This window comes from Dasypus novemcinctus, chromosome 23 (assembly GCF_030445035.2).
Source record: "Dasypus novemcinctus isolate mDasNov1 chromosome 23, mDasNov1.1.hap2, whole genome shotgun sequence".
In the NCBI taxonomy this organism is placed as follows: Eukaryota; Metazoa; Chordata; class Mammalia; order Cingulata; family Dasypodidae; genus Dasypus; species Dasypus novemcinctus.
In genome coordinates this window covers 17,903,592-17,929,203 of record NC_080695.1, presented here as the reverse complement: position 1 = coordinate 17,929,203, position 25,612 = coordinate 17,903,592, and the positions used below count along the sequence as shown (strand labels likewise).

The following is a 25,612-nucleotide window of genomic DNA, read 5'->3' as shown; positions in this document are numbered from 1 at the left end:
GCAGGCTGCACTTTTTTTCACGCAGGGCGGCTCTCCTTGTGGGGTGCACTCCTTGCACCTGGGGCACCCCTACACGGGGGCACCCCTGTGTGGCAGGGCACTCATTGCGCACAGCAGCACTGTGCATGGGCCAGCTCCACACGGGTCAGGAGGGCCTGGGGATTGAACCCTGGGCCCTCCATATGGTAGACGGATGCTCTGCAAGTTGAGCCACGCCCGCTTCTCTCTGCTGAGGTTTTGAAGCTGTAGTGGCGGAGGCACAAAGCCAATGGCCAGGACACGTAGACTCGCTTCTCCAGAGCTGCTCGCCAGTGTTAGGATGAGCTGCCTCTGCACCGGAAGCCAAACGCTCCGCCGCCAGCCACACCAGACCTCAGCGGTGGCACCCATAGGTCTCAGAGGACCGTTCCCGAAGCGCAAGTGCTGAGCCAGCCTCCTGGTCGGCAAGGACTTGGAGGCCATCCTTCCCCCGGAGCCTCTGAACAGCTAACTCATCGTACGCAGGAGCTTCTGATGAGGCGACTTGTTAAGATGTGACCCACCTCAAGCACATCTTAATCCATTAGGATGGCTCTTAATCCTATCACTGGAGTCCTTTATGAGAGAATGAAATTCAGAGAGAGAGAAAGCGACAGGAAGACGCTGAAATGGAACAGGAGAAGAGACCAGGAGGCGCCACCATGAGCCTTGCCGTGTGACAGAGGAGCCGAGGCGCACGGGCGGCCAGCCCAGGACGCTGGTACTCAGGGAGAAAGCATCGCCTTGATGCTGCCTTGCCTTGGACATTTTCCCAGCCTCAAAACTGTGAGCGAATAAATTCCCATTGTTTAAGCAGAACCGTTTCATGGTATTTGCTTGAGCGGCTAAGGAAACTAAAACAACCTATATTTTGGTTGTCAGGAAAACTGGTACCAAATCTGATTCTGCCACTGGTCTGGGATCCTGGGCTTAACTTGTCCTGAGTTCCAATTTTCTTATCTATAAAAGGGGCTAATTCTCCCTGCCCTGCCTTCCTCGCAGGGCTGTTGTGAGAGTAGGTGTGAAAATACCTTGTAAACTGTAAAGCACTATATGAATATAAGTCGTTACATAAACCATCCATTTTCTTTGGTAAGAACTGACAGTGTTGGCTCTGCTCCGGAAATCCTGTGCAGTCCGTGTGTTCGGTGGAGGCAGACTCCGTCATCAGCCCCCTAAAAGGCACTGGTGCTTTATCCGTGTGTGCCTGGCTAACCGGTTCTCCCTTGGGCAGAGGTATCTGATGTCATCAAAAATTCATTGGTCAGAGCAGCTGGTGAATCCATTGTCTCCAGTCATCTGTGCCCTCATTCAGAAAGATAACTAGACCTGGGAGAATTGGTCCCAAGAGCAGCCAATTGAAATACAGCCTGTGCCCAGCTCTGTGGGCCAATCAAGAAAATAAAGAGTGTGGGGAGATCAGAGTCACCCTGAGGGCCAGGTGGGACTTGGAAATCATTATTATCATAAGAGCCACCCTGTATGGAGAACTTGCCATGTCAGGTCCTGTGCCTGAAAAGAATTATTTTCAATCTTCACTAGGATCCTCATAGCAGATATTATTGTTCTCGTTTTACGGGTAAGGCTAAGAGGTTAAGAAACTTGCTCAGAATCACACAGGAAGTCAAGCGAACTCTCGTTGCTTTATCTCATTCAGCAATAAGCAAGAGAAATCCCTAAGGGGACGCTGGTCAAGGATGTGGCTGAAATGCTGGGTTTGGAGTCAACCCTGAAGCCAAAGGCTCTCAGAGTGAAGACTTCAAATAAAAGGTGGAGATTTAATGGTCAGAAGAGAAAGTAGCTTTGGCCTCCTGTAGAAATGAGAAGCAGGGGCCAATTCCTTCGGGTGGGGAAGGCTCTTCCCGCTACTCCATGTCTGTGCTCTTTGTAAAGAGCTGAGAGCAATATTTCTGGGGCTGGGCACTGGGCTGCTCAAATGTTTCATGAGAATTTAACATCGCCTTTGTTTGGTGATATTTGTGTTCAGAATTCCCCAGAGGTTACCCAGTGCCAACAGGCCAAGGTGGGCTGGCGTCTAAGGCCTTCCTGGTCAGTCCCCAGCCAACAATCCCAACATTTCCTGAACCCAAACCTCTGTCCCAGCCAAATGCTCTCCACCTCACCCAACAGGCTCAGTCCACTCCTCTTGTAGCTACTCTATCAACATCCCACGGCCCTCACTGCTCTCAGCAGAGCCAACAGCACCCAGCTTGGGTCCTCGTTGTCCCCCTGAACTCTGCAGCCCAGATCTTTCTCAGACCCCACCCCATCCCTCCCCAGCCCTTGGAGCTGTGGCCCACCCACCAGGACCTGTCGTGACCACGCACTGCTCAGTTGGCCTATATCTCTCTGGACCCCTCACCTAGTGGCTCAAGGCCCTGGGGAGCAGGGAGGCCATATATCATGTTTCTTTGTACCTTTCATGCAGCACTTGCTGAAGAAATGATAGGGATTAACTGTGATGAGGGGACGGAGGGAGGGAGGTGGCAGTGTCAGAAGCGACCTAGGTCTCTGTGGTCCTCACAGGTCAGGCTTTGGAAGGAACCTGAGTTCTGGGCAGAAGAAAGCTCGGGCACCAGCTGGCTCAGCCAGCCCTCAGGATAGAGCAGCAAGTCCTCACCCCTCCCCTCTAGAGCCCAGGCAGGTTTGGCTGACAGACACCTCTAGGAAAAGGCCCAGGTGCTGCTGGGTTTTCCACATCTCCACCCCACAGATGCACAGAGGCTCCTTTTCTGAGGCCACCCAGAGAAAGCAAGCTTGCATGGCACACGGTGGATAGGGCGTGAGGGCCGGCGTGAGGGCCGGCGTGAGGGCCGGGCTCCTGGCACTGCCCGACAGTGGACAGGCAGGTGTCATTATCATCACCCCAAACCCCAGCCCCCAACTCCAGGGGCAGCGCCCAGTCGGTTTGAGACTGGTCTTCTGCCAAGGAAGAGACCACTGTCCCCTAACATATGCCCCGTCTCCCAAGACACAGCGCCAAGGCCAGGCCGGACCAGGACTCACCTGCCCTTCGCCATGGTGACGATCGCCTCAGAAGGCACCCTTTCGGGAAAACTAGCCTAATTCTCTACAAAATGAACTGAAATTTCAAAGCCTTCTTTTCCCTGAGGTACAGACCCAGACCCCTCCCCCAAACAGATACCCCCCAATCCAGCTTCTTTCCTCTGAAACCCAAGGGGCACCCTCCAGCCTTTAGGGTTGCAAAGCTGGGGGAGGGGGGCCGTGTGCTGGGCTAAAGCTCAAGGACACCCTTAAATCTCCATCCACACTGGAAGCCAATTGGGACCCTGCAGTTCCCCAGGTCTCCAGTGCTCCCTGAGATCCACACCCCACCCCCCCTTTTTCAGGGCTCTCCAAATCACATCCTGCCACCCGCTGAGGGCTGCTTCTCGGGCTCAATCAATGAACTACAATTTATTCTGCTCAGAAGCGCATGTGGTGTTCCGGGGGCTGGCGCAGAGCCCTCCCAGGGAAGCCCTTTTCTGAAATGGGGAGTCAAGATGGGGAGTCAGATGCTTAAGAGGCCAAGCGAAGCTGGGATTTACAAGTGGTAAATCTAGACCCTCTCCCCATCTGTCCCAAGGATTCTTCACTTTCTCCATGGTTAAGTCACCTGTGTCCCCCCTACCCTGCAAATCTTCCCACCAGTCCCGGGAAGGGGAGAGGACCGGCCCTTGGCCGCAGCTCTGTCCTCCCTCTACCGGGCTGGCTTCCCAATTTGGGAGGCGAGCTCGGCAGCCCTCTGCCTGGAGGGTCGGCTATCTCCCCAGCAGCCCAGGCAGCAGCGCGGCGGGAAACCGGGAGCGCCATCCCGGCCGCCCCCGGGATCCCGGCCCGGCTCCCTCCTCCAGCACGCCGGGAGTTGGGGCCAATTGGCAGGATCAACAATCCAGAAACTTTCAATGCATCGAGCCAACCGGGAGGGAGAACGGGAGAGCGCGCGGGGTGGGGGGGGGCTGTCTGCTCCACGACCGAGCCCCTGCTGCTACTTACCATTTTGCTCACATCCATGACCGAGGCTGCACAGCACCACCCCCCTTGAGATCCCGGCTCCCCCAAAGGCTGCTCTCGGCTAATTCGGCCCCGATGGTGCCATGCCGTGGGGAGGGAGGCCGGCAGGGCCCCGCGCACCAGGCGAGGCGGCGGCGGCGGCACCGAGGCTGGACCGGGGCGGGGGAGGGGGGCGGGGCGGAGGGGGAGGGGGCTCGGCGCGGAGCCGCAGCGCGCGCCCGGGGCGGGGGAGGCGCGGCGCCTCCCGCACACCCGCCCGCCGTCCCCTGCGGGCGAGGAAATCCCGGGAGCAGCAGCAGGAGCCCCGGGCGCCGCCACGCTCGCAGAGGCGCGGGGGTCACCCCCAGACGGCTCCCCGCGGCCGGAGCCTGCGGCCCCCCGAGCGCACGCCCAGCGTGTGATTTGAATAACAAAAGGTCGCTTCCCCCCGAGCCCAGGCGGCGGGGAGCACGGAGCCCCCGGGCGAGAGGCCGAGCCCGCCAGGAAGTGTGTGTGTGAGTGTGTGTGTGTGTGTGTGTGTGTGTGTGTGTGTGTGTGTGCGCGCGCGCGCGAGTTGGTGGTGGTGGGATCAGTGGGGCTCAGGAAGTGGGCGGGGGAGGCCGTCTGAGGAGGAGGAGGGGGCGCAGCGAGCAGACATTCCAGTGGGGGCAGGGGGTCCGCTCGGCCCCTCCCCACTTGGCTTCACTGGACAAAGGGGGAATTCAGAGCCTGTTCTGTGCCTCCTGTGGCTAAACAGGAGGGGACGCCCAAATGAGTCTGAGGTCTCCAAAGAGATGGGCAAAGAGAAGGTGGAGCAGGTATCCCCAGGTAGCTGAGCCCTTCACTCAAGCCAGCATCTTCCATTCCTCATTCGGTGCCCGGTGGGTCCTTGGAGCAAACACTCCTGCTAGTGGCAGGGAGTGGCAGGGAAAGGGCTCCCGGTGCTCTTTTGGGGCAAGGTTTCCAGAAAAAGCCTGGACCCCCAGGCCAGTCTGCTTCAAACAATCCGATAAGCAGTCAGGCCTGGGAGCCGCAGAGGCAGCAGGGACTTTAGGGCCCACTGGGACCAAGCCCCACTTTACACAAATGAGGGAAGGGAGGCCCAGAGAAGGAGAGAGGCTTGTGCCAGGTCCACCCCTGGCAGGGACAGGGGCGGGAGAGGCAGCACGGAGGACACGCAGCCCAAGCAGAAGACAGCTGCCAGGCTGTCACCGGGCAGCCCCTCAGTCGGAGTGCCCAGCTTTTAAAACCCACTCAAATGAACAGGTGCTGGGACTGGGTCCCCAGCCACCGAGGCCCTGAGACCCACAAGAGGTGGAAGTGGAAGTACAGGAATGTAGGGGGCTTTCGTTGGGGTGGTTATTGTCATTCCCAGCTCTGTGGAACCGTCAGGGGTTCTCCAGCTGGTTTGGACTGCACAGTGATTTGCCCCAGGGCCACCACCCACCTCATGCCGGGCTGCCTGGCCCTTCATGAGCAGTGCCCCAGCCAGGGGCTGCCCCAGCCAAGGAAGTCAGCACCAGCTGGACTCCCACACTCCCACTACCCACGCGTGCCCATGGGCGTAACTCAAGCGTGGTGGGGAGTGGGAGAAAAGCACACGGCTGCCTCCATATCTGGCTTGACACCCCAGGGAGAGCAGGGCCCCAGGAACCAGCTGTAGTCACCCAGCACAGATGAGCTCTCTACTATTTGCTGCTTGATTTAATGATGGATAGATTTTTATATGTTTAAAAAATGTTATGAACCCTTCGGCCAGGGGTCCCCAGTCAAGGTTTCCCGTTGGATCTTGGCACCTTAGCTGGTAAACCTCGTTTTTTTTTTCTAAAACGAACAGGGTAACACGTGGTGCCGAGGGTCACACCCTGCCTGTAGTAGGCTGAATAATGGCCACCAGAGATACCAGGTCATAATCCTTGGAACGAGTAAATGTCACCTTATCTGGTAAAGACTTTGCAGATATGACTGGTGCCTGCCTTGGGCAGACAGGTCCAGACTTGGAGAAGAGGTGGTAAGGTGGGGCTGCCTTGGCACTCTACACTCCAGAGTGGAAGCATCCAGTAGGCTCCGGTTATTAAGGAAGGACATTTCTAGCCATGCTGCGGTTGTGATTATTAACGTGGAACAAGCACTAGCAGCCTGAGGCTTTGGGTCGCCTGGCCCAAGCTGGGGGAGCTCCTCTGAATAAACTGGACAGAAAGAGGAGCAGTTTGTCCAGAAACAAGAATACGGTGGACCTTGGGCTGCTACTCTGTCATTTCTTCATCTGTTCCAGGCCACGATAGCCAACTGTCTACTGGACGTCTCCATCTGACAGGCTGCAGCTTCACAGGAGCCTCATATTCAAGTCCAAAGATAAACTTCCCTCCCCCACCCATCTTCAGGATCTGCTCCTTCTCCTATGTTTTCTGATTCACTTAACGGGCCCACCTCCACTTAGCTGCCCAAGCAAGAATCTTCAAAGTTAGTCTTAATTCCTCCACTGACAACTCCTCCACCCCGCTCTATCTAATCAGGTTCCATGGCCAAGCAATTCTTCCTTGTAAAGAGTTTGAAGTCCATGTCTTTACTCCCAATACTGGCCACTCTTGCTCCTGTTGTTGGCCAAAATTCCCAACAGCACCTCCTTATTGGCCTCCCTGCCCCCAGCCGCATCCCACCTCCTTCATATCCCATACATCTATTTGCCATTTTCCCCTTGTCCATCCCCAAAGAAAAAACCCTTCCCTGGGTCACTCGTCAGCCGTGGTCTTTAATGGTCTGGCCTTATCTCTCTCCATTCTAGTTTACCTTCTCCTAGTCTCCCAGCCCTCCCACCTGCCAAACTGCTCGCCTTCCTACTTCCTCAGCTTGGAAGATTCTTTCTCAACCTTCAGGTCCCATCTCAGATGTCACCTTCTCTCTGAAGCCATCCCTGACCCATCCAGACTTATCTGGTCACTAGAGAGTCCTTGTCCACAGTGGCCAGCCCTCGGATACAACGTGCATCTTCAGGGGTGGAAAGGTCTGTGCTCAGGGTTCTCTCCCCTCTGGCCCGTGAGCCTCCTCAGTCAGAAGCTGGGTCTCAGGGATTTAGTGCCCTGCCTCTTACTTAGCCCCTGGGGCTCTCTTCAGCCGGTGTTCCATATCCGCATCCCTGCTCCATGTACACTACAAAGCAGAATGGCTCCAGGAGGTTTCTGCACCAAAGGTGCAGAGGATACGTTCTGGTAGAGGCTGACACCTACTGGTAAAGTGTGATCCTGCAGCCCAGCTCTACCAGTACCACCTGAATCTCGCTGACGTTCAGGGCAGGGCCTGAGAGAGTATTTGAGAGGCATGAAATCCTATTAATTCCCAGGAATGAGGTCTGAGCTAACAAATACTCCCAACGAAGGGCCTTAAGTAACGTATGTTACTTACTATGCTACTATTAATAAGTGTATGCAGACAGCTGTAAAGTTTACAAAATGCCTTTTCGTCCATTACTCATTAATCCTAAAAATCGGGTAAGGCAAATGGAAGAGATATTATGATGATTATTACACCTATTTTGCAGGAGAGGAAACTGGGAGGGAGGCATTGTAGAGGAGTGCACTGCTGAACCTGGGAAGGCGCTGGGGTGGGAGGTGTGGTCAGAGGTTCTTTTGCTTTGCCTATAGTGTTTTTTTCTGGTGGTACCAGGGATCAAACCCAGGACCTCGTACATGGGAGGCAGGTGCTCAAACTAAGCTACACCCGCACCCCTGCCTATTTGTTATAAGGAGTATGTAATGATATATTATTACTGGCATAATAACAATGAATATTAAAAGAAAAAAGAAAGTGTAAGCTCTAGAGTCAGCCAGATCTCAAGCTGAATTCTGGCTCTACTATTTTCTAGATAATGCAAGTCCCTTAACCTCTCTGAATATGAGTGTCCTTCCCTGAAAAATAGGGATAATAAATATTATAGCTTCCACGAAGCTATAACTCTTGCATCCATGATTGATGCAAGAATTCAGCAAAACAATATAAACACAGCACCCGTACAGTAGGAGGCTGACCAGGGCTTGGCTAGCACACTTGTCTCTCAATTCACTAGATGGTTAGTTCCTGAAAAGCTTGAGATGACCTTAAAAAAAAATAACTTAAATCAGAATTAATTTTCTCATAAGAGAAAAGGATAAAAAGCTGATGATAATCGTGTCCTTTCTGCTATATTAGATTTAAATGACAATAAATAGGTGTTATAGGAAGGCAAAAAAAGAACTGCACAGGACATTTGCTAACAACCAGTAGCTGTGTGGGTCCTAATCTTCCTACTGCAATCTTCCCAATCTCCTGCAAACGGAGATCCCAGCACAGCACAGCACCCCACTGGCTCCGTGGCAGAGTCTTCCCAGTTGGCTTTCCTTGGGCAGAATGTGGCCTTTTCTAACAAGTCCACAAACCTTCTCCTTGACTCCAGTGGGAAAAGCCTTCTGCTGCCTGTGAAACGAGTTCCTAGACCTTTGATGTATCTCAGAATACCTGCGAGGTACAGCCGCGGAGGCCAAGTAAGGGGCAGGGCACTAAGGGTGCAGAGGCGCCCGAAAACAAGCTTCTGCCTGACGGGGCTCACAGTCGGTGGGGAGAAAACGCTGGGCACAGACCACCCCATCCCAGGGCGATGCAGGCTGTGCCCAAGGCCTGGCCATTGTGGACAAGGGCTCTCGAGTGATGCGGTGACTGGGAAGATGTGTGATACCGGGGAGAGGAGGGCCGGCTCATGTCATTCCCTAAATAATAACAACAGCTGGCAACAAATGCCATTTACTGAGTACTTCCTGTGTGCCAGGGCCTATTGCTAGCACTATACAAGTATTATCTCTTGTATATGTCCCCACAACAACTCTATAAGGTAAGTCATGGTATTATTTTCCCTATTCACAGATAAGAAGACAGAGGCCCAGAGACATTAAGTAACTTGCCCAGGGCGCCACAGCTGATAAGCAGTGGAGCCAGAGATGAATGCAGGCGCAGTTCCAGCCCACACTCACAGCCACTCTTTGTATTCCTACTGAACGGTGCTGTACACAGTCCCCGACACCCGGCCTGGCCCTGCCCACCGACACCTGCCCTGCCCAGGGTCAGCAGGCCTTTCAACTATGCTGTTATTCGTCTAGTTTTTATTTATGGGGTTACCTTTCCTTGCTCTAAAAACTTGTGAGTTGATTGTGAATACAGTGAATGTGACTGCCTTCCCTTCTTTCTCATCAGAGAAAGGCAGAGCCGACACTGGGAACTGTGGTTCCAATGCGGGCCTGCTAACTGGCCTCTTGGACTTCAGTCCCAGCTCCCTCTGCCCGTGCTGCTGGGTTACGGATTCTGCTGGGGCTGTGCAAGGAAGGGCTCTAGCAAGGCTCTCCTCAGTTCCCCCAACCAGAGTTTTCATCACCACACTCTAAACAGATCTATATTTTAGAGATCACTGGCCTTGTCCCAGGTATCCCAAATTTTGAAATTGAAGTTAAAATATACATTAACTATAAAACATGAGGTAGAAAGAAAATTACTGCAGTTTAGGTAGGAAGCTGAAAGCAATGGACGAGATAGTAGGCATGGCTGAAAAAATCCCATAGCCAGAGGGGAATGAGATGAAGCCAGAGACGGGTAGAGAATGCAGATTGGAGAAAGTGCTAGAAAGGAGAGGGAATTGCTAGGTGGGGACTAAAATCTGCTCCCCTACAGCGATGCTGTAGGCTGCACACGGGCTTGACGCCTATCTCAATATTCAAAAGCGGGCCGACCCAACCCCTGGACCTCCTGGAGCACATTTCTAATTTTATATGGGATCTTAGTTGTTTGCTTTCATTACACAAAATTCATTTTATAGGAACCTCTCAGCAAGATGAAGAGGCTGGTAACATGGTGACAACAAAATGTGAAGCTGAGCAACTCTCTCGGTGAAGCCCCGGGCCAGCAAGGGCAGCCGGTGGCACGTTGGGGGCACAGGGGTTCCGAACTCCGGATGGATCTGCTGAGCCCTGAATCTCCGTGGACACCCTCTGTGAAGCACAGCTCGGCTTCCGGAGGGGCTACACCTGCCCCAGAAGCCTCACCCTTCTCTGTCCCGCAGGGCCAGGTCACTAACAGCTCACCTCCCTTCAGAGTCCTGAGTCCTGCAGGAGCCCCGGGTCCCCGGGGAACAGGCCACGAGCTCTCCTCCTCCCCTGCGCCCACCACACACTGATGCTCATAGGACGGAGCGAACAGGTGATGGTGGGTCAAGGCCACCTCTGTAAGCCCGTTGCTGGGACTGTACATGTCCAGCCTGTGGGGGCAGGAGGCATACGTGGTCTGACCCCTGGCCTGATCCTCCCATCACGGAGCACAGAGCTGTCCACATCCCCGCAAGGCCTCCGAGCCGCTGCTTAATAAAGACCTAGGCATTGGGAAGCGGACATGGCTCAACTGCTAGAGCGCCTGCCTACCACAGGTTCAAACCCAGGGCCTCCTGACCCGGGTGCTGAGCTGGCAGTGCTGCGGCATGCAAGGGGTGCCATGCCACACAGGGGCATCCCCACACGCATGTGGGAATCCCACACGCAAGGAATGCGCCCTGCAACGAGAGCTGCCCCGCATGAAAAAAGCACAGCCCGCCCAGGAGTGGTGCTGCACACACCGAGAGCTGACGCAGCAAGATGACGCAACAAAAAAGATACGCAGTTTCCCGCCAGATAATGCAAGCAGACGCAGAAGAACACACACAAGCGAATGGACAGAGAGAGCAGAAGATGGTGGGGGGGGGGGGGGCGGGGAAGGGAGAGAAATAAATAAAATATAAATCTTAAAAAAAAGAAAAAAGGCCTAGTCACTGAAATACAAACACAGCGACCACGTTGTGGAGCCGCAATGAAGCTAATAAACATCTGCGCACTGCTTTGCAGACTACAGGGTCTATGTGAGCAAGGAACTCGCCTGCAGTGAGCCAGGCCCCGGAGCTGTCTAACCCCCCAGCGGCCTGTGAGGTAGGTGATCAGGCACTCACATAAAGGGGGAGTGAGCGGGCAGACAAGCTTCAAATCCAGAGAACACCAGCAGGGCTCCCAGAGTCCTCAGGTCCTTTAGGACGAGCCGGGCAGGCAATGCAGGGCCGGGCTGGCCTGGGGCGGGGAGGGGGCTCTGCCCGGACAGGGACTGCCCCAGGTCCTCGACTGCAGGAGGCACCCACACACTTGCACCCCGCCACCTGGGTCCCGACAGCATGTGAATGGGAGCCTTGGAGGGGAGGCTGGTGGCCCAGAAAATCAGGAGCAGAGCATGTGGATGGAGCGTGGATGCAGGGATGGACGGATGTGGCGGCATGAGGCACAGGGTGGCGGAGAGCCGTGTGGGTGCTGGGCAGGAAGCAGAGCCATCTCGCTGAGTGGGTCCATCAGGGGCTCGAGGGAGTTACAGCATGGAAAGAATTCCAGCTGGAATGCTGAGGCTCTCCTGGGAAGGCAGTGGAGACCCTCGCAGGCTGCCGTATAGGGTGGGCTACAGCGGCGAGCCCACCAGGTGCGGACGTGGCCCCCCTGAGGTCAGGAGGGCCGAGCACCTCTGCGCCTGTGGATCACAAAGAGGCTGGAGCTCCTGCGGTCCCTTCTGTGGGGGCAGCAGGAGCGGGAGGTAGATTCTCTCAGGCCCAGCTGCTGGCAGTGGTGCCTGGAAGGCTGCAGGCAGGAGCAGGCTGGAAACCCCCATCAACTGCATGCACTAGAATGCACAATTTGGGTAATACCTGATTTGGCCATTTTGCTGTGGGAGCCTGGACAGGCTTCCAGGTGGGAACAGGGGTGCGAGGAGACCGGCTGCAGGGACGAAGGAGGGGCAGGGGGAGCCTGGCTGGAGAAGGGGACATGACGCCGTGGAGGGGAGCCAGGAGGAGCCAGCCCTGGGCTGGGGGGAACGCGGGCTTGGCCACCTGCAGTCGGACCTGCTGCTTCCCCATTAGCCGGGGGAGGTCCGGCGGACGCGGTGGGGCCTGCAGCTTGGGCAGGTCAGCCCAGAGGCCCAGATCCGGGAGCCACCTGCGTCAAGGGCACCCGGGGGACCACACGGGAGGCTCACCGGGTCACAGGATGAGAACCCAACCCTGCCAAGCCAGGGAAAGGCAGGGCAGCTCTCGGGAGGCCACTTGGTGGGCTGTGGGTGAGAGGCACTTTCATTTAACTTCTTTTCCCTTTTGAATCATAAGGACATTTTTTAAACGGATTCTTTCCCTTCAGTATTTAGAAAGGGACACTTGAAGGAAGTCACAGCCACGTACTTTGCAAATGCTCCTGGTTCCAGGAATGTGGCCTAAGCCAGCAGAAGCAGCACTGCGCATTCGGTCCCGAGCACCTGCGGCGCAGGACGGCGGGCACGTGGGCCGCCCCTCAGACCTGGAGAAGTCAGAAGTGAAGGGGACACCACGCCAATGAAAGCAGTTGTCGATGGGGGAGGAATGGGGGTGTGGGGAGGGGGGCACATGGGAACCTCATATTTTTTAATGTAATATTTTGTGTGATCTATGTATCTATAAAAAAAAAAAAGATAAAAAACTACAAAAACCAAAAAGAAGTGAAGGGGAACAAAGAAGACAAGCACGTGTAAAAGCAACGATGGGGTGGGGAGAGAGAAATAAATAAGATAAATCTTTAAAAAAAAAAGAAGTGAAGGAGCAGGTGGAGGGCAGAGGGAAACCGAGGCTGCTATGGCTCACTGCAGCCACATGCTGAGAATCCTGGGGGTTCTGATGGAACTGGTCTGGGGACAGCCGAGGCATCGGAATTTTAAAGCTCCTCAGGAGATTCCAACATGCAGCCAAGACTGTCAAGGACTGCAGCCAAGCCTCATGGCTCCACCCCCACTTCCACCCCCGCCCCAGTCTGGGCTGCCACTTCCCTTACCACTTCTACCCTGGGAATTTCCTAGCTTCCACCTAGAATTTTCCATCCCTTGGCCTCACAGATTTAAAAAAAAAGAAAAGGCTGAACATCAGCAGAGACCTCTGACCTTTGCCCCTGGCAATTTTTTCCCCTCTTCCCACTACCATTCCTGGCATATTAAACAGAGGCATCCACTGGCCGGCCCTTCCTGCATGTTTGGCATCACGGGGCAAAGAGACAAGAGCACGGCCGAGTTTGACGGAAGTGTCTAGCACACCCCAGAGAGCCAATCTCCATTCTTCAGAAAAGGTCCCCTGAGGAGGAGAGCGGGCCTGGTCTCAGGCTGCTGCTTTAGCTGGGGGTTCTGGGCAACAAAGATCTGCTGGGTTCCTAGGGCCTCTCCAGGCAGCGGTGGGGCACCTGTCAGAGGCCCCGAGACAGACGGGGGCCACTCTGCCAAGTCTCGGAGTCGGGACACCTGCCTGGAAACCCCGACGCAGTGGCCCAGGTTGCCAGAGCACGCTGCCTCCGCCCGCCCGGCCCCTCCCTGCAGGCAGGCAGGCATTGTGGGCACCCTCGAACGGCCCCCCCTTTCGCTCAGGGAGGCTTTCGCACGGCTCCTCCCCTGGAGGACAAGGTCAGGGACGCATCTGTCCAGTGATCCAGGAGAGCAGACCAGGCCGAGGGCAGGAAACATCGGCTCAGAGCCGCTGGCAGGGACCGGGCGCCCGCATCCGCGCCGGCCAGGGAGGTGGCCGGGCTAATTCCATGTTATTACAGTTTTCCAGGAAGCCAGCCTGGCCCAGCTGCCAGCTGAGAGGGCGGAGGGCTGGGGGAGAGGAAGGGGGAGAAAGGGACACAGAGCCACACATACCCCCCCACCCCAGTCCCCAAATTGGTCCTGGGTTATTTTTAGGTGCTTGGTCATTCCACATATTTCTTTTCTTTAAAAAAAAAAAGATTAAAAAAAAAATATTAGAACAGTTGTAGGTTTACAGAAAAATCATACAGAAAGTACAGAGTTTCCCACATATTTCTTCTGAAGAGTCACAACATGGGCGCTCAGCACACACATCATTTGGCAGGAGGCAGCTGCTCACACAGGCGGGAGCGGGGGGCACCTGTGAGCGTGCTGCCCGCGTGAGAAGGAGAGAGGGTAAGAGCATCTTCAAGGACACTCCTCATGGCCAAAACATGCCCCGATCCCGAAGGCCCGGCAGGGAGGCTGAATGGAGAGGGGCTTCTAAATCGGAACCCCGAGAGCAACACCTGCCTGCAGCAGCCACTTGCCGAATGGCCAGGGTGAAAACCAGATGAGAGCCTGGCTGGACAAAACACTCAACCCTTCTGTGCCTCAGTTTCCCCACTATAAAATGAGGTTAAAAACAGTAGCTCCCTCCTAGGATTATTTTGAGGATTGAATGAATTCATACATGTAGCATAGAAAACAGCCTGGCACACCTAGTGTTAGTTGTTAGTTGTTATTTTTATTCAGGCACCACACGCAGGCTGATCATTACTGTCAGCACTAACAATCATTTAAAACAGGACCCTGGAGTATAGGTTTATAAGGAGATAAGAGCAGGGTGGAGAAGAACTATGGATGCTTAATGTTCGTAGAAGTTTTAATTAACTTGACTGTAAAAGTGTGGAGATGGATAGAGTTGATAGTAACACATTATATTGAGTAAAAACTGTTTTATAAATGGGATTGTGACTGAAAGATGTAGTCTGGGGAAGTAAATGTCAGTAGAAAGAAAGCTAAAGAATAATCTAGGGACTGAATAACACAGTTAACCCCGAGGCGGTTGAAAATTGTGGTTAAGGGTACAAATGCAAGAGAGTCCTCCTGTTAGCTAGAGCAGGTGCACATCACTATTGCAGGGTGATGGGAATATGGCGAAACATGGGAAAACTACAACTGGTGTGACCTAGAGACTGTGGTTAGCAGCAATACTAAAATATACTTGCATTAATGCCAAGCTGTACTATGTTGATAATGGAAGTGTATGGAAAAAGTGTGCCAAATGTATGCTATGGACCATGACTGGTGGTAACAGTCTGATGATATTATCTCATAATCTGTAACAAATTAACAAAGCCTGTGGAGTTGTATGGGAAACCTACACATCTGCATGATTGTTTTGCAAGTTCACAATATCTGTAACAAAAACACATAAAAAAATAATAATATGGGTTGAAAAAATACACCAAATATGAGATAAGGAATATAATTGGTAGTACTATTTTGACTTTGCTCTTGCATAGTTTCTAACAAGTGTTTCACACCAATGCAAAGAGTTGGTGGAGGGGTGATGTATGAGACCCCTGTGTGATGTTATGTATGTTTGTTTTGTAAGTTCACAATCTTTACTATATACATTGTTTATGTGTGATCATGTACAAATGATATACTTCAATAAAAAAAACCCAAAAAACAAAAAACCAGGATCCTGGAGTAGGATGAGCTGGAAGATAGAAGCCACAGGGGAGAAGAGGGAAGGTTTCAGTGAGGTGCACTCACAGCTCGACGCCTGCCAAGGATGGGGTGCAGATGCGGCCTTGCCTGCGTTTTGGGGTGGATGCTGAGAGGGAGTGTCTCCCCCTGGAAACCAGGTAACGCCCGCTCTTGGGCGGATTAAAGGAGCTAAGGCAAAGGACCGCGCGCCGCGGAGGCGCTTGGGGAAGCCGCCGGCCTGGTGACGGGTCTAGCAGGCTAGTGGATCGGATCAAAGCGCGCCAGGATCTGGCCTTGCTCTGCCTACGACGACGACGTCTCCCTTGACTGTGTGGACCACCCTCTGCCTGCCCCTTCCCCTGGGGCTCCAGAACCCCTTGTATGAACCCAGCAAGCCCTTCCTGAGGACCTACTGTGTGCATGGCCCAGGGCTGAGCGCTGTGAATACAGAGATCCGACAACAGATCGTCTCAAGGCACTGAGGCTGTCTGCAAAGAAAGGCTGTTCAGGCCTCCCGGGAACACCCAGGAGGGGCGGGGGTGGCCAGGAGGCCAGGCACACCTTCCTCGAGGAAGCAGCACCGCTCCAGAAGCGGGCTAAAGGTTTTCTAAGCAGAGGAATGAGCAGGCGCGGAGGGCGAGATTCACGGGGCTCCTGCAGGGAGGCAGGAGTGCGGGCAGGCAGGGGTGGGGGGAGGCTGGAGGGAGGGGTGGCGCTGGGGAGAGGCCCCTCACCGCCTGCCTTGAGCAGCTGGCAGGGTCGAGGTGCTCTGGAGCCCGGCGGTTTTCATGCCCACCCCCTCCCTCTGAAGGTGTTCCCGGGGCTTGCAGAACCTCCAGGCCAGGGGCCCACTTCTGTCACAGTACCCTGGTCATGGGTGGTGAGGTGCTGGGCAGGGCAGTCCCCTCAGCTCTGGACCCTCCACCTGCCACCACGGGGACCATCAGAGACACAGGCCTAAGCAGCTCACCCCCTCCTTAAAATCCCCCAAGACACCGCATGGCTTTCAAGTGGGAGGGGAGTCCCAACAGCCTTCCTCTGGCTTGCTCTGAGCCCCAGGTGCACCCCATGCTCAGGGCTTTTGCCTGAGCCAGCCCCCCTCCCCCCAGGCTGTCAGCTTTGCTTCCCCAGCACCCCCAGGCAGGGTGATCCCCCAGCTCTAGCTCCAGGGGGACCAGTTGGGCCGCTGACTGAGGGCAGGATCCTGGTCTTACTCCAAGCCCAGCCCAGGGCAAGCAGCTCTTCCAGACTTGGAGCAAAGCCCCTGAAGCAAGTGCACGGGCAAAATCCCTCCATTACAAGAAATACTGACACCTCTCCAGGGAGCGTTCCCTTCAGTGAACGGGAAGGGTGTGGCGGCAACTCTTACTCATGTTCTCCTGAAAAGACCAATGCACAGCATAAACACGTCAGCTGCATTCACTGGAGCACACGATTTGGGTAATACATGCTTTGGCCATCACGCTGAGGAATTCCTGCCCCTTCCCCAGGCCGGGGTTCACCTCTGTTCTGGGAACCCCACTAGCAATGAGGTACCTGATAAGGCTGTTGCTGACACCTGTTGGGACCCTATCCCACACTCCCCCCCCACACATACACACACTGTGTAATCTGAGGCATCTTACCCTCTGTGAGCCTCTGTTTGGCCATTAAATGGGTATTAAAGCCACCTTTCTCAAAGGAAAAATGAAAAGGAACATAAGTGAAAATACTTAGGAAACTATTAATGTCTTTAAAATTCTCTGAGCTCCAGAAAGTACCCCAGGAGAACATGTTCTTGATCTTAACCCATTCCTGTGGCTGTGAACCCACTGCAAATAGGACCTTTGGAAGGGGCTACTTCAGTTAAAGTGTGGCCAGCCAAATTAACCGGGATGGGTCTTAACCTCCTAGTGGAGTCCTTTATAAGCAGAAAGAAACTCAGACACACACACACCGAAAGCCACGGGAAGAAGCTGGAAGTTGGTGGAACCCAGAGGGGCCAGGAGAGGCTGCCATGTGCTTTGCCATGTGAAAGAAAGGCCAAGGACCAAGGCCGCCGGCAGCCAGCCCCAGGCCACCGCAGTCTTCTAGAAGAAGGCGTGGCCTTGGTGACACCTGGGTTTTGGACTTCTCCTAGCCTCAAATCTCCCTTTGTTTACGCCAACCCATTGCAGGATATTTGTTTGAACAGCCAGGAAACTAACAGGGACCAAAGCAGATTAGCAGGCTTCTTTCCCAGCGGGGTCCAAGTGGGGCCAAGGACACCATTAGTTAGATCTGGTGTTTGTAGAGAGCCCGGTGGCAGTTGTCCCCTGAATTCCTACAAGCCAAGGTGGGGAAACCACAGCCCCCTCATTTTTTCTGGGGTCAAGGGTGGCAGTGCAGACAGTATCAACAATCACTTCTCTTTCCTCCCTTCACACAGAAACCCCAAAAAGGCTCCCCCTGAGAAGTTTCAACCTGCTTGGCCTGCAGGGTACCTGGTCTATTTGTTCTCCACATTAAAATCCATTCTGCTCCTTAAACATGGAAATGACTCCTTCAAAAGCAAGCTTTCCACTAGCATTTCTTTCTGGGTTTTAAGAAGTCAGGATGATGCTCAACATCATTAGCCATTAGGGAAATGAAAACCAAAGTCACAAAAAAATGCCACTTCACACTCATTAGGATGGCTATTATTATTATTTTTTTTTTTTTAATTTCAAACTTGGGAATTGGATGTGGCTCAAGTGACTGAGCTCCCACCCACCACATGGGAGGTTCCTGGTTCAGTTCCTGGTGCCTCCTAAAGAAGATAGCAAGCTGGCATGATGGGCAGCACAGCAATCTGATGCAACAAAAGACAGAAGAAGAAAAACATAATGAGAGACACAACAAAGCAGGGAGCAGAGGTTCCCAGTGCCTCCTAAAGAAGACAGCAAGCTGGCATGATGGGAAGGCGTGGTGAGCTGATGCAACAAGATGATGCAAAAAGAGACATGGGGAGGAAAAACATAATGAAAGACAACAATGCAGGGAGTGAAGGTGGCTCAGGCAACTGGGCACCACCATCCCACATTGGAGGTCTTAGGTTTGGGTCCCGGTGCCTCCTAAAGAAACAAAAAAGATAAATAGACACAGCAAGTGTAAAACAATGAAGGGGTGGGGAGAAATAAATAAAAATACATCTTTTGAAAAATTTCAAACTTTTAAAGAACAATCACGCACACTATACAGGAATCCCATACATCACCCCACCACCAACACCTTACATTGTTGTGACACATGTGTTTCAAATGATGACAGAACATAATCATAATATTACTGCTATCTATATCCACAGCTTATATCTAGCTTATTTTTCCCACAAGCTATCCTATTGTTGATATCATGAGTCAGTATTCTATATATTTGTTACAGTTCATGAGAGAGCATTCTCGTATTTGTACTATAGATGGCTATTTTAAAAACAGAAAATAGCAAGAAAGCAGAGAAACTGGACCCCTTTTACATTGCTGGTGGGCCTAGAAAATGGTACAGCCACTGTGGAAAACAGTTTGGTGGTTCCTTAGAAAGTTAATCATAGATTAACCATATGACCTGGCAATTATGCTCCTGGGTATATTCCTCAAAGAACCAAAAACAGGGACTTGAACAGACACTTGTATACCAATTTTCCTAGCAGCATTATTCACAATAGCCAAAGGTGGGCGCGACCCAAGTGTCCCACAGATTAATGAATAAAAAAATTGTGGTATCTACATACCATGGAATATTATTCAATCATGAAAAAGGATGAAATTCTGATACATACATATTACAATGGATGAACCTTGAAAACATGAAATAAGCCAGACATAAAAGGACAAGTAACACATGATTCCACTAAGATGAGTTATCTATAACAAGCAAATTCATAGAGGCAGAAAGTAGACTACAGGTTACCAGGGCGAGGAGGAGGAAACGGGAGTGAGTGCTGCCTGGGTGCAGAGTTTCTGTTTGGGGTGATGGAAGAGGACGGTAGTGATGGTTAACAAAACATTGGGAATGTAATTAATATCACTGAACTGTATACTTGAACGTGGTTAAAAGGGGGAATTTTAGGTTGTATATATGATACTGCAATAAAAGTTAAAAAAAAAAGGGGGATTACAACACAGTCTAGAGTCAATGGCAAAAGAATGAGAAGGGAGTTGGGACTCCTGGGGGTTGTCTTGGACCATGAGTGATGGCGAGGGCAAGCCTCCATCTCTCTCACAGCGCCTGGCCCAGGACAGGCCGTCCAGCAACACTTGGCGAACGTATGAAGGCATGCATGGACTCGTTTCACAAACGTGCAAGACGCCATCCTGGCGCTGGGGCACACGAGGGCTCCACGGTCCCTAGCACCAGTGGGTGCCTATGGCTTTGGCTCCCCACCTCCCGCGGTCCTCTCAACACCCTGGGAAGCAGGAGCACAGTACCATCCTACAGCTGAGCTAAATGAGACACGGAGGCGCGAGGGGCTCGCCTAGAAACCAAACTCGTGTCTCCCATTTTACGCACTCAACAAATGTGACGGCTGAAGCTCTTTCCACAGCACTTCGTTGCTCTCGCTGTTCCTACGTGGCTGGGGGAATCCCGGTCTCCCAGTTGTGTGGGCTCACCTGTCCATCCACCTGCTCACCCAGGCCTCCTTTACTTGGTACCCCCAGGAGCCACGTTCCACGGGGAGGGGGTGGATTCAAAGCTGGGTAAGATGGGGTCTTGGGGACTGCTTGTGCTACCAAGATATGACGGACGTAACATAGCTTTGCTCCTGGATCTCTCCGAAAGGATTTACCAGCTGGCTTGCCAGCCTCCTCCTCATTTTAAAAGGATTCTGGGAAGTGGAGAACAAATCTGTCCAGCTCCAGGACTAGTTCATGTGATGCTATTTGAAGTGATGCCAGAATTGAGATAATGGTTTGGCATGTCCTATCAGCAGCTGAACTTGAGGGAGGAAAGATTAGGAAGGGGGCAGAGGGACTCGGGGCATCTGTGGACACGTCTGCAGTAGGGCAAAGGAGGGAAGGAGGCAGGAAATAAAAACAGCAGGAAAGCAGGCCAAGGGAGGACTGCGTGAAGGTCACAGGGGCCATATCAAGGGCAGTAAAATCCCAACAACTGGCCAGTCACTTACAGAGCAGAGACACATCAAGCAGTACCAATGCGGGGCTCAGATTCTGCTTTAGGTCATTTTTCTCCTCCCACTGGACAGCCCCAAGGCTGAAACTGTAGATCCCTCATGCAGTGAAGCCAGAGCAGCCTTTCCCCCCAAATCCTGCAAAACTACTTGACTTCGGTATCACTGGGTGTAGCAGTTTGACGTGGTTATGGATTCCAAAAACAGATATTGGATTATGTTTGTAATCTGGTCTGTACCTGGGCATGATTAAATTATGATTAGGGCTTTGATTAGGCCATGTCATTGGTGGGTGGGGACTCACAGATAAAAGGCATGGCAAAGGAGAGAGTTGAGAGTTTTTGATGTTGGAGTTTTGATGTGAAGTTTGATGCTGAAGCCTTAAGCTGGAGCCCCAGGAAGTAAGCTCACAGAGGAAAGAGAAGCCAGCCCCAGGAAAGGAGGAACCCAGGAAGCCTGAACCCTCCCAGATGTCAGCAGCCATCTTGCTCCAACACTTGAAAACAGACTTTGGCAAGGGAAGTGACTTATGCTTTATGACCTGGTATCCGTAAGCTCCTACCCCAAATAAATACCTTTATAAAAACTGATTTCTGCTATCTTGCATCAGCACTCCTTTGGCAGACTAATACACTGGGTATACTAGTGCCCCTCCCCAGCTCCACTCCTTCCCACTCCTCCCCATCCCAGGGAGGGGAGCGACTGCATCCTCTGAGCAGCCATTACCCCACTGAATCCTGGCAATGGTTGGCCACCATTACTTTGATTAGAAGGTTAAGCAGTGCATGCGAGGTCAACAACTAATTAGGGTCAAGGCCAGGATCAGAATCCCAACCTGGGTCTGTTCACATCTGAAACTCCATTAACTGATGCTGCTGAGGAAGCATTTATTAAGGGCCTACTGTATGCAAGGATCTCTGTTATGTGCTCTGGGAGATGTACGATAAGTCAAGTCCTGATAGCTCAAGTCTAGCAGTGAAGTACTTAGGATGGCATTCATGGAGAAATGGCTGTAAGGTCCTATCTGATTGGTGAGAAAAGCATTAGCAGAGTTCTGTGGAGGTTAAGAGCAGGAAGAGATACAAGTGATAGAAATAATAAGCAAAGTCGGAAGACAAAGAAATATTGTCTTCAGAATGAAAAATAGTGAAAGTTTGTGGTGTGTGCTCTCCCAACCCTTTCCCTGTGGCCTAAGGAACCCCTCAGGCCGCCACCACCACAAAGACAAGAACAATGGAAGACCTAGAACAGCAACCCAACACAAAGGAGTCCCCTCATCCTCAAGGACTTCTCAGGACTTTTTCTCCATCACTGTATTTATTATTGTAGACAATGGGGAAAGTGGAAAGAAGAAAGATGACCAAGGACAGAGCTTTGGGGGAAGCTTACACCTAAGACGGGAAGAGCAGCCACTGCAGGAACCCAGCAAGGGCAAGGAGAAGATGAGGAAGGTGCTACAAGGAGGAGAGGTTGGCAAGTCCTGCAGAGAGAGCCCTGAGGACAAGAAGTGGGGGCCACCGGGGAAGCAGCACTAAATGTGTGGGTCAGGCCCCTGGGCACAACTTGGACTCTCTAGCATTCAGCGGCTGGGAGATGGAGGCAGGGAGGTGGGCTTCTCTTTGGAAAAGGCTGTTGGTGATGGGCAGAGAATCACAGGAAGTTCCTGAGGGGACAGAAAAATTCAGAGAAGGGCATAGCGTTTTTAAGGATATGGAAAGATTTGCACATGCTAGTAGGCAGAAGGAAGGGGGTGAGTGGGAACTGCAGCAAAGGAGAGCTGCGTGATGGAGCAAGGTCTTGAGGAGGAGATGGGCTCAAGAGAGCAAGCTGAGCCACAGTCAGGGAAGAGTTAGGCGGGGAGAGGAGACAAGGCATCTGAAGACATCATGGTAGGAGAAATGAGCAGTGGAGAGGAAGCTCACACCAGGAGGTCTCCACCTTTTCAATAAGGCTAAGTTGTCTGCTGAGAGGAAGGGGGTGGAAAGATGAAGAAGTGAAGAAGAGCCAAGAGGAAGTGGCGTCCTGCAAGCACAACTGGGAAAAAGTGTTTTCAGATTAGAACTGGGTGAAAAGTGTGGGAGTAGAGACACTGAGGAGGGACTCTTCTTGCAAGAGTGTGAAAGGAGAGAGAGGAGTGCCTTGAGGACAATGCAGGGTAGGAAAAAAGAGTTTTAAAGGTTAGGAGAACCACAGGGATGTTTCTAGGCTGAAAGGAGGGACGGGAGAGGGGGAAGCACTGATGACACAAAAGAGGAAGGTCTCAGACGACACACTAAGCTAAGATCCCAGCCGCAGCCTGCAACCTGCCCAGTGACCCACGCTGAGCTTCCTCAAAGAAAACCCCCACCTTCCACCATGGGAACAGCCGCCAAGCCACCGTTGCCCACCCAATATTGGCAGGGTGGTTATTTTGGAATATAACGACAAGAGTTTACACTTCATTTCATAAGTTGCCTTTTCATTTCATTTCATAAATTGTCTTTATGAACATCTGTTCTGGTATAATATCCAAGAAAACATTAAACTCAATCTGTGGTTTGCCACGTTCCTTTTTGGTTCGGCTCTGTACCAGGTATGTGTCCGGCCCTGGGAAGGTACTGGAGATACAGAGAGGAAGATGACATAGTCCTTGCTCCCAAGGCACCTTGCTGTAGCGGGAGAGGCAAGAACAAAGACAGGTGATCCCAACAGAGTTTCAGTATCACTGCAAGAGCAATGAAGGAAGGAAGTGGGCCTCTTCCCACTGAGCCAGAATGGGTTGCTGGGACCCGAAGCTGAGGAGCACGTGGTGAAGTGATGTGCTCCACATCTGAAGAGGCAAAACAGCTGGGGCCACACAGCTCCCAACTAGCTTCCCAGGAGACAGCCGGGCCACCAGACTGCTCTGCGGAGCACTCAGGTGTGAGCAGGATGCTATGAGAGCCTAGAGGAGGGAAAAGCCAACCCAGACTGGTGCTCAGGGGAGATGATGCTTGAGCTGGGTTTAGAAAGACAAGAGTAGCTGCCCTCATGAAAGAGGTTACTAGGCGTGTTCTTGGAAGAAGAGTGGTAGGTATGTGTCAAGTTGGTGTCACAAGTCCAAGTCAAGGGATGCTCACAGGTGAATCTGGAGAGTCAGGCAATCAGGGGTCATGGAGGGGAGGGCCTTGGATGATAAGACTTAATCTTGAAGGACTGTGACTCCAATGGGGTGGAGGAAGCTTTTCCAAGTCATAGGCGCTCTGAGATCCACTTCATACTGCTCCTACCCCCAAACTACAGGAGATGAGGCTAGCTGATGGAGGAGGCAGATGATGGTCAGTTGAAGGTATGTGGCCCGGAACATGGGCAGATCGGAGTTTTAGACACTGGTGGCTGTGCAGAGGACAGTTCCAAGGACGACAATGTGGAAAGCAGAGACGAGGGAGGAGGCGAGGCACTGCAATGGTCCAGGCCTGCACAGAGGAAGTAGGAAAGAGAAGAGAGGAGAGAGCAGGGCATATTGAGGAGGTAAAACCCAGAAAGAAGAGGTAAAATCCAGAAAGAAGAGGTAAGTGGGGGTGGGGTGGGAGTGGAGCAACGGTGACTTCTAGAGTTCTTACCCAGGTCATCAATGGTCCTAGCACCGCAAGACACGACAGGAGAGGTGTCAGCTTTGGACGGGGTGAGACCTTTCATTTTACATGGAGGGAGGTGGAATGGATGGGTACACGTTCAAATACATGTAACGGTGCAGTCGTGGGAAGCAGAGAGCATGTCCATACGATGGTGCTGATTTTCTGGTGAAGTAGGGGACAAGTGAGTGAGCAGGGAGGCCGGTGGAGCTCCAAAGGGCAGGAAGGTGAGAAAGTGTGACTGTTGAGAAAGGGGTGAGGGTGCAGAAAAGGACAGCTGACAATGCTGAAGGCCCCCCGAATGTGGATGTCATTTGTTTCTTGCCTGTTTACAGCATCTTTTCTTGTACTAAACCATTTAACTTTTATGTAGCCAACTGTCAACTTTTCTTTTAGGGCTTCTAGGTTTTCATGGCTTTTTATTTTTATAAGGTAACTGGGGATTGAACCTGGGGTCTCATATATGTGAAGCAGGCACTCAACCACAGAAATACACTAGCTCCCCCATGGCATGTTTCAAAAAGCCTTCCCCTTATAGGGCAGTTGAGAACAAAAAGCAGGGCCATCACTTCTGATATAAACAAAACCCAAGATCTATATTGCTAAGAGGAAAAGTGCTGCAAGTCCATCCACATAGTATGCCTGCATATACATGGACTGTCTCGGAAAGGACAGACAGAGAGAGTAAAGGGGGCTTCCTGTTGGAATGGGGCCAGAGGTTGGGGGAGAGGGGTTGGAGGGAGATTTACAGTTCATTGTTTACCCTCTTGTACTGTAGAGATTTTAAAATTATTTGCATGTATACCTCTTTAAAAGATAAATCTAATCTAACAAAAGAAAAATTACAAAGGAAGAAAAAAGGACTAGGAGACCATGGATTGACAAGAGATGCCAATATTCCCTGCTGGGTAGTCTTCTCAAGGAGCATTCGGGAACCCAGGCAGGATGGATGGACCCATGGCTGGAGTGGGTGTTACAGGAGTTACTGAGCAAGGAATCCAAGGATGTGAGCAAGACGGATTGAATTGAAGGACCAGTTGGCCAGTGGAAGAAAGGGTGGCTATGATTCAGACATAAAACCAAGAACAGAGGGTGTCTGGGGCAAAGGAGGGAAACTAAGGGATAAAGAGGTTAAGTGGCATCCACAAGGGCACACAGCTTACAGGACATAGCATTCTGCCTCCAGGGCCTACTGAAATTCACCATTATGCTACGCTCCTTCTCACAATACCATACTAAACTAAAAAGCAGGATGCAAGACTGTTTATATAGTATGAGCACAATTCTGTGAAAACATTAAAAAAAAAAAAAAGAAATATATATATATTTCTATATATATATACGTTACTTACAGGAAGACAATGGAAAGAAATACCCTAAAATGTTAACAGTAATTATCTGGGTGGTGATTTTTTTAAACACGTTTTTCTAGATTTTCTACAATTAACTTATTAATATTTACAGGAAAAAAAATGTTATTTAAAATAATCACTGGCATGGTTATTATACATGGGCAAGTATCAAAAGACAATATAAAAATAGAATTTCAGGGAAAAGATAACTTGGCAAC

General features: G+C 52.0%; 1 protein-coding gene across 4 annotated transcripts in view; it reads right to left on the bottom strand.

The window, feature by feature from the left end:
* Positions 1-25,612, bottom strand: part of HIP1 (huntingtin interacting protein 1) — a 145,667-nt gene that overhangs the window by 74,796 nt on the left and 45,259 nt on the right. For 2 of the 4 annotated variants that reach the window (XM_058285920.2, XM_058285921.2), the window contains exon 1: positions 4,015-4,198. The exons of the other annotated variants lie outside the window; for them this stretch is intronic. In XM_058285920.2, coding sequence (XP_058141903.1) covers positions 4,015-4,032 — 18 coding nt within the window. In that variant the 5' untranslated portion in view covers positions 4,033-4,198. Of the gene's footprint in view, positions 1-4,014; positions 4,199-25,612 lie in introns of those variants that run through there. 4 annotated transcript variants of the gene reach the window in all.